Source organism: Vitis vinifera, chromosome 2 (assembly GCF_030704535.1).
Source record: "Vitis vinifera cultivar Pinot Noir 40024 chromosome 2, ASM3070453v1".
NCBI classification, from domain to species: Eukaryota; Viridiplantae; Streptophyta; class Magnoliopsida; order Vitales; family Vitaceae; genus Vitis; species Vitis vinifera.
Genome location: NC_081806.1, coordinates 1,168,068 through 1,181,157, shown reverse-complemented (window position 1 = coordinate 1,181,157; position 13,090 = coordinate 1,168,068). Strand labels below are relative to the sequence as shown.

General features: G+C 31.6%; 1 protein-coding gene across 3 annotated transcripts; it reads left to right on the top strand.

The window, feature by feature from the left end:
* The first annotated feature begins 3,048 nt into the window (after positions 1–3,048).
* Positions 3,049–12,551, top strand: LOC100265062 (long chain acyl-CoA synthetase 4). Of its 3 annotated transcripts, XM_002270349.5 has the most exons (19): positions 3,049–3,502; positions 4,476–4,539; positions 4,640–4,729; positions 5,195–5,251; positions 5,393–5,441; positions 6,271–6,347; positions 6,538–6,577; positions 6,664–6,758; positions 7,861–8,028; positions 8,257–8,367; positions 8,447–8,534; positions 9,068–9,134; positions 9,592–9,667; positions 9,789–9,906; positions 10,102–10,347; positions 10,449–10,588; positions 11,343–11,525; positions 11,668–11,787; positions 12,261–12,551. In XM_002270349.5, the coding sequence occupies exons 1-19, from the start codon at positions 3,351–3,353 to the stop codon at positions 12,306–12,308; spliced, it is 1,989 nt and encodes a 662-aa protein (XP_002270385.1). In that variant the 5' UTR covers positions 3,049–3,350; the 3' UTR covers positions 12,309–12,551. The 3 variants fall into 3 exon arrangements, with proteins under 3 accessions (XP_002270385.1, XP_059598459.1, XP_059598457.1); XM_059742476.1 differs by having other exon boundaries at positions 11,668–12,277; XM_059742474.1 differs by lacking the exons at positions 11,668–11,787; positions 12,261–12,551 and having other exon boundaries at positions 3,053–3,502; positions 10,449–11,480.
* The last annotated feature ends 539 nt before the right edge of the window (positions 12,552–13,090 follow it).

Here is a 13,090-nt window from a genome sequence, read left to right as displayed (position 1 = left end):
TTTATTAATTTTAAATTTTATTCTATTTTTTATTTTTTTTCATTCATATTTTTCTTTAAAATTTTCGAACAAAATATAGCTTTAATGTTTAAATGTTTAATAATTATAGGAATTAAATTTTAAATCTATAACCAATTCCATATTGATTCCTTAGAAAAGGTATCACGTGATCTTGATTTTATCCTAACCTTTTACTATTTATTTTATACAGGATTTGATTACAGTGTATTTTGATATTTGATTATTTTATATTTTATATTTTAATTATTTTTATTTACATTATGTTTCAAATTTTTTTTTACCTTCATTTTATGTATATGTGTTCTAATGTTATATATTTATATACCTCAATGAAGTTTAATAAAAAAAAGTGGCCTATTGATTAAACATTTTTTAATATTTTATCAATGTTTAGTACTTAAGTAATTATAAATAAAATAGCAAAAATGGAAGACTAATGATCACTAAATAAGAAAATTAATTCATAGTAAACTACTATTTAAATGTTATGTAAAGATGATAAAAACGATAGACAAAGGTTGTGCTCGTTTTGTTACTAAATATAAAAAGTTAAAATATTTGATTTTTTTTATTGGAATAAAAATAATTTAATTTGATGATATCAATTAATATAAATAAAATTAACTTTTTATTGATATGTTTAATTTGGTTATATTGATTGATATTAACGGGTTATTTTTATTTGAATAAAAAAAATTAAATATTTTAATTTTTTTATTTGATAAAAACACAAATATCAATAAAAAAACACCATTTAATTATTGAAAAAAATTAATATATATATATATATATATATATATATATATATATATATATATATATTAAGAAATGAGAATATGACTTGCGTATAGTTCCATAGTTGAGTGTTTGCCATTGCTTAGGAATTAAGAGTTTGACTCGTATATATAGAACTTTATTTATTTTTGCCAATTAAAAAAAATATAAAAAAAAAACGAAAAAAGAAGACAAAGAGATCTAAGATTTGAAGGAAACTAAAAATTATATAAAATACTTCTTCAATCACGCTATTTGAAATATTCTAAGATGCATCATTGTCTTCTTTAATAAAAATATTGTTAAAAAGAAACTTGCTTTTGATGGTTCATATGTATTATGAATTTTATATTTGAATTATTACTTTCTCTTTAATTTGGTTAATTGAATTGTGAGGTTTTTCTATTCTCACAATATTATTTGAATATGTAATATAAATATTTTTATTTTTTTAGATTATTAAATTTCCATACTTTTACTTTTTTAGTTTGTAAAAAAATAATTATATAAATATGGAACTTTTATATTAAAATTATTAACTTATTTTATATTTTTAAATTTTGAAAAATAAAATTATTTTTAATACCTTAATTTTTAAGATATTAAAAATCCAAAATTTATCATAATTTTATTTTTATATTGATTTTGAGATCAATTTTATTCTTAAATTTTAAATTGGTGTTTTTTATTCACCTTTAATTTTTATTATTTTATATATTGTTTTAGTTTGTATATTATTTTATTATTATTATATTTTATTTTTACCCCTCTCCTCTCGTTCTACCTTCCCCAACAACCCCACTCTCTCTCTCTCTCTCATCCGTACCCCACGTCACCCTTTCCTCCACTCTCTCTCTGTTCTCATTTCTCTATTTTTCATTTACTTTTTTTTTTTCCCCTTTCCCCACTCTCCTCTCTTCCATCTTCTCTCTTTTCATTTCTCTTTTCCCTTTTACTTTTTTTTTTCCCCTTTTTTGGAAGGATGGGCCCCATTTTTTTTCTTCCCATTCCTAGCTCCAACTCACGCCGATATTATCACCGACCAGTCACAAAAAATAATTTTTAATTAAAATTTCTTTTACAAATAAAATAATATATATATATATATATATAAATATATAATAATAATAATAATTCGTATCAGTCACATTTTTTAAATAAAAATAAATAAAAATAATTTTATAAATAAAATTATAAAAATTCATTCATTTTTTTTAAAAACAAGTAAAATTAATTTTTATATTAAATTGAAATTTTGTAATAAATTTTTTTGATATCATAAGTATAAATAATTTTTTTGAAAATTGAATACAAATAAAATTGGTAAAATAAATTGACTCTTTTATGTAAATAAATAAATTGAAATAATTAATTCAAAATCATTTTTTATAAAATTTATTGAAAACTATTTTTTTAATATATTTTTTTGTTTAATTCAATAAATCATTTTGTATAATCCTCTTTATCATTTATTTTATGTATTCTTATAATTAAATTTCATCATTATTTTTGTGTATATTGATTTTCACCGTAATTTGTATATTGATTATTTTTTTTTTATCTATAATTAATTAATTAATTGTTATAATTCATTTAATTCGTTTGGTAGTTGGTAGAAGCCGTACGTCAGACTTAGAATAGTGTTATGATTCGTATTGTCCTAATAGGTAACTTGACACCTCAGACTCGATTTGATTTTTTATATACTATATTTTTTAAATAAAGAATCACACTTAGTATTTTATTTTTTATTTTGTTTTCCCTTAAACAAAAAAATAAAAAAATAAATGAGGACTACAAGTCTTTTTTAAAAAAATCAAATTTTCACCAAATAAATGAAAATAATTTTTATAATTTATTATTTTATATTTTTAAAAATAAACACAAATAAACCATTATTTTTTTATTTTTTTATTTCTAAAAATAATTATAGAAATACAGAAATGCGAGAGCTATATGTATAATTTATGAGCCGATTGCAGCTGATTTTAGCAGGAAAAACAAAAGGAAGCCCAAATATTCTCCTTCGAAAGTTCTAATATTTAGGAAGGAGAAAACAAAAAGGGAAAAAGAAAATACAAAAGCAACCGGGTCGAAAAAAAAAAAAAAAAAAAAAACCCCAAAGATTCACCTTTTCAGCTGCATCGCACGGTAGACCGTATGGTATACGTATAAAAACCACAAATCCGACGGCGCAAAACCATTCCACAAGTTATCTGATTTAAAAACTAAAATAAAATCCAAAACTGAGTGCAAATCATAATTCCAGAATATTGTTGACCCATTTTAACCTAAACACGCACCTCTCTTTATCTCTCTCCCTCTCTTTGAACTGTTCCTCTGTGCAGAGGTGGTCCTTCTTCCCTCTTCCTCTATTTTGTCTTCAAGTCAAACCAAATCTCGCAGCTCTGGCCACCAATTTCCACCTAATATTTTGATTATTTTCCTTTCATAGACTTCACATATATATACATCACACTACAGCCTCAATTCAGATTCTCATTCAGATTCATCGGAGAAGAAGTAGAAGAATTTTCTAGAGTTGTTCGGAGAGAATGGCGCAGAAGAGGTTCATCATAGAGATGGAGAAGGCGAAGGAGGCAAAGGACGGGAGGCCGTCGATCGGACCGGTGTACCGGAGTTCCTTCGCCAGGGATGGATTTCCGAAGCCGATTGAGGGAATGGAGAGCTGCTGGGACGTTTTCCGGTAAATTTTTCTGGCGAAAAGGATGTAGTTGTTGTGGTTTTTGAATAAGAATTTTAACTGATGAGTTTTTACGAGTTTTCCGATTTTCCGGTGCTGCTTTGGAATTCGGTGGATTTGTCTCTGTGTTATTTTGGTTTTCGGAATTTTGATTTGGAAGTGGAATGATTCTTAAGATGTCGTGTTTGTGCTGTTTTTTTGGTTGATGTCACAAAAGGTTTCTCTTTATGCCAAAAGATACTAAAGGCGCGGTTTAAGGTCGTCTAACTGTTTTATGTCACACTGTGGATCTTAACCTTTTTTTTTTTTTTTAAATTCCGTCTATTACTTTAAGTAAGGTTTCTTTGGTTTCGACGAAATAGTTTTCGCATCAATTTTCCGGCGATTTGTTTTTTAAAAAAGCGAGCAAAGTTTACCATGCATATTTACAGGCGAAGTTTGTTTATTTTTTCGCTGAAATTTTTTCCTGCCAACAAGCAGAGCGGGAAGAAAATGAAGTAAACGCTCTCATGAAGTATGTGGATTTGCAATAGTGAAACAGTTTATCATGAGAATATCTTGTCATAATTGTTTATGAAAGCTTCTCGAAGTCTCCTTGAAGAAAGGAAAATATGATGATTCAGCTCTCCTGTTCTATGGATGCCTCTTTTGACCTTGAAAAAGTCCAAAATGATGTTTTTGTATGCCAAATGAACTGTTTCTTGGCATCTGACTTGCATTACATACAGTTGTTGCTGTATTCGTTTGTTCATTTAGAATTCTGTGTCTGCTTTTTAAAAAATTTGCCTTCTGGTTTGTATATGCTAGTTAGTTCCACTTAACAAACACACGACACACCGCTGGTGGTTTTTTTTTTTTTTTTTTCATTTTTTTTTTGTTTTATTTATTTATTTATTTTTTATGGTGTTTTGTTTTTTGTGTGTGGATGGTATTTTATGTTGAGCTTCCTGAGTTATGCCTCATGTTTCTGTCACAGCCTGGCTGTTGAAAAATATCCTGGAAATCGCATGCTTGGTCAACGAGAGATTGTGAATGGGAAGGTATATGGTTATTGTTTTATGCTATTTCTCCATAAGGTCTGCAATTTATAATTTGTTTTGATTTTCAGCTAAAAGTTACATTGTTGTTTCTTCTTTGCAGGCTGGTAAATATGTGTGGCTAACTTATAAAGAAGTATATGACAAAGTGATGAAAGTTGGAAATTCCATCCGCAGTTGTGGTGTTAATGAAGTAAGTCAGTGTCTGATAATTTATTTGTTAATGGTAGAGTTTGAACCTATATTGAGACAGATCTAAGGGGAACACTTATTAGATGGCCAAGTTTGAGCCTATATTGAATTTGTTCTATAAACTATTAGTCCCTTGTTTTCATTCTCAATGCTCAACCTGACCATTAGTTACTTCATTGATTTAATTTTTCATATGTGAAATTGATTTTCTGTGGGGTTTCTTTCAGTTTAAAATATTATTTAAACTTCTCCTTCCTGCTTTTTCAGTAAAAACAGACTTTCATGCTTGTCAGTATTGTCCTTCTCATGTGTTCCTTTATTTGAAACTTCATGTCAAGTCCACTTATATCTGCAATTTGTTATGCATTTTCTTCTTCTTGGTTGGAGATCTTCCTCATTGAGAGTATTTTCTTCGTGTCAAATTCTATGTATCTTGCTTATAGATATATTAACTGCTGGCTTTTAGGGAGGACGATGTGGTATCTATGGTGCTAATTCTGCTGAGTGGATCATGAGCATGGAGGTATTCTTTCCTCCTCCCATCTCTTTCCTTTTGCTCCTGCCTTTCTTTTGCTACTACCGCTGTTGTTGAAGTTATATTTTCTATGTTACTATATTTTGCCTCTCTCTATGGTTTTGATTTAATGCTGCAAGGCTAATGCAGGCGTGCAATGCTCATGGGCTCTATTGCGTTCCTTTATATGATACCCTAGGTATGCATCATCCCTTCCTTGACATGATTCTACATAAGCATGCAATACTTTTTACCATACCATGAATCTATGTATAGGCTGTATTTGATAAAACTGAAAGTTGTTATTGAAAAACCTTGAGCGGCTATTTGGACAACACTTCCTTTTTTTTGCTTTTAAAACTGAAAACTTCTATATAATAGTAGAACATCTTATATAAAAAGTATAAATTTACCTTATTTCTTTAAAATTCACTTTCAGAAATTTTAAAATTTTGAAATTTTGAGGTAGTAAAATTTTTTTGATAATATAAATTTTTTTTAATAGTTTTTTAAAATCATTGCTTTTTTAATGTAAGCTTTTAAGAGTTCTTGTATCTTATATAAAAGTTGCTATTATTCTCTAATTTTAAAAATAGAAAACAGCAAGTGTATCCAAACAAACACTTGGTTCTCAATTTGTAGCATGGAAGTTTCAAGCTATTGAAGATTAAATTCCTCATTAGGCTAATAGAATAAGGGCACATTTGTGTTTTTGATTGGCTATTTAAAATCACACCAAGGAAGCACATTCAGTTTTCAGAGTAGACTTAAAGCTGAAATTTTTACCATCCTTCTCGGACAAATGGAAATTTCGGTGATTACTTATCAAACACACTTAATGGAAAAATTTGTCAGTCTTTAGCAGTGAAGTATGCTTACAAACAACAGCTAAGAATGACTGTTCCAACTCATGATGTGTTTGAACTTATTTTTAAAGATGTAAAGATGCTTGTCCACATTAAAGTTTGTTGAACATCAAGCTTAGTATGGTGTTCATGTTAGTTTTACTGCTTCTCTTTTATGGTTAGGTGCCGGTGCCGTGGAATTTATCATATGCCATTCAGAGCTGTCAATTGTTTTCGTAGAAGAAAAAAAGATTCCTGAGGTACGCATATTTTATAAGTTCTTATGGATGACTAAGGATTCATGGCAATATTTCTGAAGTATCAAAAAAATTATTAGTTGAAATTACTGTACCACTAATAATAAGTTCACTTGGTGGCAATTTGAGAAATAATAATATTAAATGCTGAGAATCTGATTTCTTCTTCATTGTTTATCTTTGCCTCTTTCAGGTGTTGAAAACATTTCCTAACACAACTGAATACTTGAAAAGTAAGTAGCTTTTGATTTTAAATTTCCCTTGGTCTGTGCATGTGGTATTGTGGACTGTGGAGGAATAATGCATACTTTATATTCAGCAATTGTGAGCTTTGGCAAGGTTACACCTGAACAAAGGGAAGAAGTTGAAAAGTTTGGTTTGGCCATATATTATTGGGAGGAATTCTTGCAACTGGTAGGCTATGTGATTTCATATATTATTCTTTTCATGTTCAGTTGTTTGTCAAAAAATGTTGGCAATTGACATGAATCTGTGCTGCATGAAAGTTATCTATAAAAAGCATGGTTTGCAGAATCCATTGATTCTTTGTCTATGTATAATTAATCAACTGCTAGCCCATGCTCGTGGATTGTTAAAGATCATGCCAATGGGCAAACCTATATCTTTTTTTTTTTGTATAATTTAGTATCTTAATATAATTTGCATATGCTTTGATGCATTTGCCTTGTTTGGATAAGGGGATGCATTTAATAATTATTGAACTTAACATTGGTGGTGCTCTGAAGATGCTGTAGTTGAAGGCTGTATGCACACATAACAATCGGGGCCTTCATTCTTTTTTTCTTTGTGCTCAAATTATTTTGTTTGTTTTATTTATATTGCTGCTTCACCTAGAGAAAGGTCACTTGTTTTTCTAATGTACAAATATATTGGCCGGAGTTAAGTTGTGCAGGTGCAGGCTTTGTTTTAAACTTTGCTTTATGTAGAACTCAAATTTGTTCTGTATGTTTCACCTGATTGAATGTTGAATTTGAGTGTTCATTGTGGGCTTTAATCTAGTCATTGACCATCTATAGAAGAAATGAAATTGACCTGGGCTTGTTTCAAATTCTTTGGAAGAAATTAATGTATCACCAACTGACCTGATATCAGGAGTCTGATATCCAACACTAGCAATTGCTTCTATCAAGTTCTTTTTAGCTAAACTTAATCAAATTCTTAGTTGGAAAGCACACAAGTAAATATATCCAGAGTAAAAGATGTCATAATGCCTATATCAAATAATGTTGTGTTTGGGTTTCTTTCTTTTTTTTCCCCAATTGTTTTTTAATGTTTTTATAAATAAAAATTGATATCCATATTGTTTTTCTCATGTTCATTTTTTTGTGGATATCTGGTAAATGGTGTTAATTTTATGCTTCTTTAATTTGTTGGTGATTATTAGTTCTTGTTACAAGTTTTCTGCATTTTTCCCTCTTTATTGTTAGATACCTATTTATAAACATGCTATTTTGCCTATAGAAAAGTTAAAGCTTGTGTTTTTGTTTGCTCACAGGGAGATGATAAAAAATTTGATCTTCCATTGACAAAGAAAAACGACATTTGTACAATAATGTACACAAGTGGAACAACCGGTGACCCCAAAGGTGTGATGATTTCCAATGAAAGCATTGTTACTCTTATTGCTGGGGTGAAGCGCCTGCTACAGAGTGTCAATGAAGAGGTGATTTCTTTTCTCATTTCAAGTTATCTCAGTATCTCATCAACAGAATACACGGATAGAAAGATAGTTGGGAATTTTAAGCTTTGTTTCTTCATTATCTTGAGATAGAAATGGTCGCCAGTTAATTTCATTGTTTTAATTATTTTATTTTATTTTAAAGTATGTTGCATGTTTTCTTAAGTTGAGTTGATTGCTGATGTTTCATGTACCTGTGTCTGGAAATTGCAGTTGAATGAGAAGGATGTATTTATTTCATATCTTCCTCTAGCACATATCTTTGATCGGGTGATTGAAGAGTTATTTATTTCTCATGGTGCCTCAATAGGATTTTGGCGAGGGGTAAGACAGCTAATGCATTTTTTTTCTTCTCCTCGAATCAGTGTTCAATATAGTAATTGGTCATTTGCCCCAATTTCAGGATGTCAAATTATTGGTTGAAGACATTGGGGAGCTAAAACCGACTATTTTCTGTGCTGTTCCTCGCGTATTAGATAGGATATATTCAGGTGCAAATTTTTTCTTACATTTGAATGTGCTAATTGAGTCTAATTCTGTATCTTTTTCCAAGTATAATAATCAATCAGAGAAACACTTGCATCAGAATCAGATAATGTGCTCACGCCTACCACACTCACAGTCATGACCTGACAAGTTTGAGATCCACCATGCAGCAATGGCACCTAAAATATATATCTGGGAGAAAATTAATCTAGTTTCCATTTTAATGTCCATTTGCAAGCCTTTTTGGTGTAGTGTCAAGCTTATTTTCAACATGTAAAACAAGCAAAGATCAGATGGTTGAAATCATTTCAAGTTTGTTGATTTTTAGTTTTGGAGTTCAATATGTGACTATTACTACCCATTTCCAGAATGCTATGCATGCTTTCTACTATGCTTAAAAGGGTTAGGAAACTTGGCTATTTGTTTATTGTCATCTCATTCTGGTGTCATTGGAAAATAAATGTTCTCCAGAGTTTCCATTTCTATCTACTGTTATGTTATATTAGGTTACATTCTTAACTTCTGTCCATATTTCCAGGTTTGAAACAGAAGATTTCTGCAGGTGGTTTATTGAGAAATACACTGTTCAACATTGCATACAAGTAGTAAGTTCTATTCCACTGTTGAAATTTGCTTCTTAATGAGTGAATGCACACATCAGTTTCCTTTAGATAGATATCAGGCTTTGTCATACCTTTTCCCCATCAAACCTTTTCATCGCTTCTTCACTTCATGAAGGGTATCATTCCAATCATATGTGAGACCAGACATTATTACTTTGAATTGTTGGGCCATTATTTTTCCTTGTCAAATATGGTTGAATTCATAAGCTATTTTGTTCCCTTGAATTTATCCAATTTTAAGATGATCACCATGAGGCTCACCTCAGATCTGCTCCCTAATTCAATCCTCAAAAGTTATTTTATGATGTATTTCTGTTGCTGGAGTATCTTGTGTATTTGTATCTATACAACTCAATTCTCAGTGGGGATTTTTTCTTATGCTGCTTTTTTTTCCTCTCTTAATGGGTGGGCTGTTTTTGATATGGTAAAAATCATGCAGCAAACAATACAACCTGTGGAAGGGGGTTAAAACCCTAGAGGCAGCTCCTATTTGTGATAAAATAGTCTTTGGCAAGGTTGGGGAAGTATTCCTGTAACAGCTCCTGTATTATCTTTTTCTTCCTTTACTGACATTGATCGCATATCCAAACATCTGTTGTTTACTCCTAGTGTATTGGTTTTTTGACACTTCCTCAGGTAAAGCAAGGTTTAGGTGGAAACGTACGACTTATTTTATCTGGAGCCGCACCACTCTCTACCCATGTGGAAGCTTATCTACGAGTGGTGACTTGTGCTCATGTTCTACAAGGATATGGTATGCAGTCCATTGAAATTAGTGTCTACCTGTCTTATCCTTTTTGACTGTTTCTTTGTGAAGCATTGAAATTGAAATTTCGTTGGCACCTTTGAGAAACATATGTCCAAAGTTTTTTTCCCGTTTCTAGTACTGTGCAAAGTAGCTTTCTACATGGTGAATTTGGATCTTTATTTTGTATTAATGTTAATGTAGGTCTGACTGAAACTTGTGCGGGCACATTTGTCTCACTGCCAAATGAAATTAGCATGCTTGGTACAGTGGGCCCTCCAGTACCAAATGTTGACGTATGCCTAGAATCTGTTCCTGAAATGGGATATGATGCCCTCTCAAGCACACCACGTGGAGAAATATGCATACGAGGGAAAACCTTGTTCTCGGGATACTATAAACGTGAAGATCTCACCAAAGAGGTCTTGGTTGATGGATGGTTCCACACAGGTTTGCTCATATTGGCATTTCTTCTTGAATTAAGTTTTGAGGTCCTCTATTTTGTGGATTCGTTTCTTTAACAACCTTGCTGATGACTTATCTTTTCACAGGGGATGTTGGTGAGTGGCAACCTGATGGGAGCATGAAAATTATCGACCGCAAGAAGAACATATTCAAGCTTTCACAAGGAGAATACGTTGCCGTTGAGAACTTGGAAAACATTTATGGTCTTGTTTCTGATATTGACTCGGTATGCCTCTCAAATGTGTCATCATACGTTTTACCTGAATTTATCACTCCTTTTTTTCCCCTGATTTTGGTTCTCTCTCAGTTTCATTGTGTATGCCTCTCAAATGGTGTCATTATATTTTTAGATACGGTCATGTTTTGGAAGATGTTTCTTTCACGTGAATCCTGTCTCTTGCCTGTTCTTTATATGTTCCCAAGATGTTTTCTTTCATCCAAATTTATCCTACTCTTTTCCCCTGATTCTCTCTCTGTGAATGTGTGGGAGGATGGGCATGTGCACATGCAAGCTGCCTTTTTGGTGTTGAGGTTTATATTTGAACCACAAAAAAAAAAAACCTCAATCAAGGAGCTGTCTCATTCTTGGTGGTACAGTAGTTTTTTACTTGCATAACGTCATGTGCTTGCTTTCTTGTTTCACAGAATTTACCTTCTCTGCAATTCCATTTAGGATTATACCACCACTCCTGTCCCCATACATGTGGACCTTCAAAGGGGCTTCAATTCTTTGATTGGTGCATTGTAACAGAAGTTCCCGGTGCCACAGTTACATATTTACTATAGTAACCTCTTACAATGAAAAACAATTTTTTGAACAACTTGATTGAATAATTAGTTTTGTTTTTTATGAATATGTGATGCCAAAGTTTCTGTTCTGGGTAAATAGGTTTGCTGATTTTTGGTTCCTGATATTGTTCCACTCATCAGAAATCTGTAGTGTTTGACTCTGAGAACTATTTCCCCTCTTTTAATTGCAGATATGGATTTACGGCAACAGCTTTGAGTCCTTCCTTGTTGCTGTTGCTAACCCCAATCAGCAAGCACTTGAACGGTGGGCTAAAGAGAACAATATTTCTGGGGATTTTGATTCCCTTTGTGAAAATCCCAAGGCAAAAGAATACATACTTGGAGAGCTCTCAAAGATTGGGAAGGAGAAAAAGGTTCCTTTTCTCTACCCTTTCTTTATTACCATTTGGCTGTGACCCATTTTTTCACCTCCACCAAGAGAAAAAGCATGGAATAACTTATTGACCTCTGAAAGCTACTCGTCTGATTTTGTGATTTTTAAATTGTTCTTGGCAGTTGAAAGGTTTTGAGTTTGTCAAAGCAGTTCACCTTGACCCTGTGCCATTTGATATGGAACGTGACCTGATCACTCCAACATATAAGAAGAAGAGGCCCCAGTTGCTAAAATATTATCAGGTAGCTCCTCTGATCCTCATATTCATGCATGATGTGAACCTGCTAACAATTTATGGAATAATTTAAGCAAAAAGAATTATCATTGATGAAACCTGGTCTTAGTGGCCTGTTTATCTAAAATGCAACCCGTCGTGGCATGGCAACTAGGAAACAGTATGTTGCCATGGCTGCACCAATGCATATTTGACATGCCTTTTAGTCGACGTAGTCCCCCCACAAAAAGGAAAAAAGGACACCCTCATTTTTACATCATAGAGGGCCGTGTCCAATTGAGCGGTTCAAATATTGACTACTTTTGCTGAATGGCATTTGCAGCTATTATTTTGGGTTTGATCCCCATTAATTCTTAAATATATTACTTTATAGGCCATTTATGTCTTTGGAAAATGTTGATTCGATTTGTTTATTTTCGTGTCTTAACCATCTATATGCATTTGTGCGATCAAATTTCTAACCCAAGACTTGTGTCACAGAATGTTATTGACAAAATGTACAAAAGCATAAACAAGCCCAGTGCCTGAAGAAAGTTAGATCTCAGGTACCATCGTCTACATCTTTTCACACAGAAAATGCCGGAGGTTTGCATTCTTTTTCGTGACTGTATATATGGTTTTATCTGAAAACCAGATGCTATATTTGAAGTCACTTCGAGCCATGTTAAGTTAACTTCAGGGGGACTTTAGGGAAGTACGCGGATGTTCTTATGTACAATGGCAAATATTTTTATAAGCACCCTTCAATGTTATTTATTTGGTTTCTTGTCACATTTAATCTCGCAATTCATAAATGTTTTTTTTTTAGAACTGCTTATCACGCTGATTGTGATTGCAATTTGCGATATCTAATGATTGGTTCCAGGTTCCTTCCGTTCTCCTTCTTAAAGAGTGATGATATTCATGACAATTGTGAAAACAAACTAAAAATGGGAACCCGCGATGCATCTTCCCATTCTTTATTTTTCTTGTCCGTTATTTCCACTTATTGTCCAACGCCAACGTCCTAAAACAATCTTCAGGTGTTGAAACCTCTTTTTCATATTCAAAAACCCGTTTGATAAATATATTTTTACACAATTGGTTTTTTGAAAAATTGTTTTAAGGTGTTTTTGGCAAATATGTTTTAATTGTTTTTACTTCTTTTTGTGCATTGTTTTAAAGACAATTATTATAAGCACAAAAATTATTTTTATAAATAAAATGTTCAAAAAAAGTGAAAAAGAGGTTAAAAATATTCCAAATTTTAAGTAGATTGTTGTTTTAAAAATAATATCCATTTTTGAAAACTATTTTTAATAATTATTTTT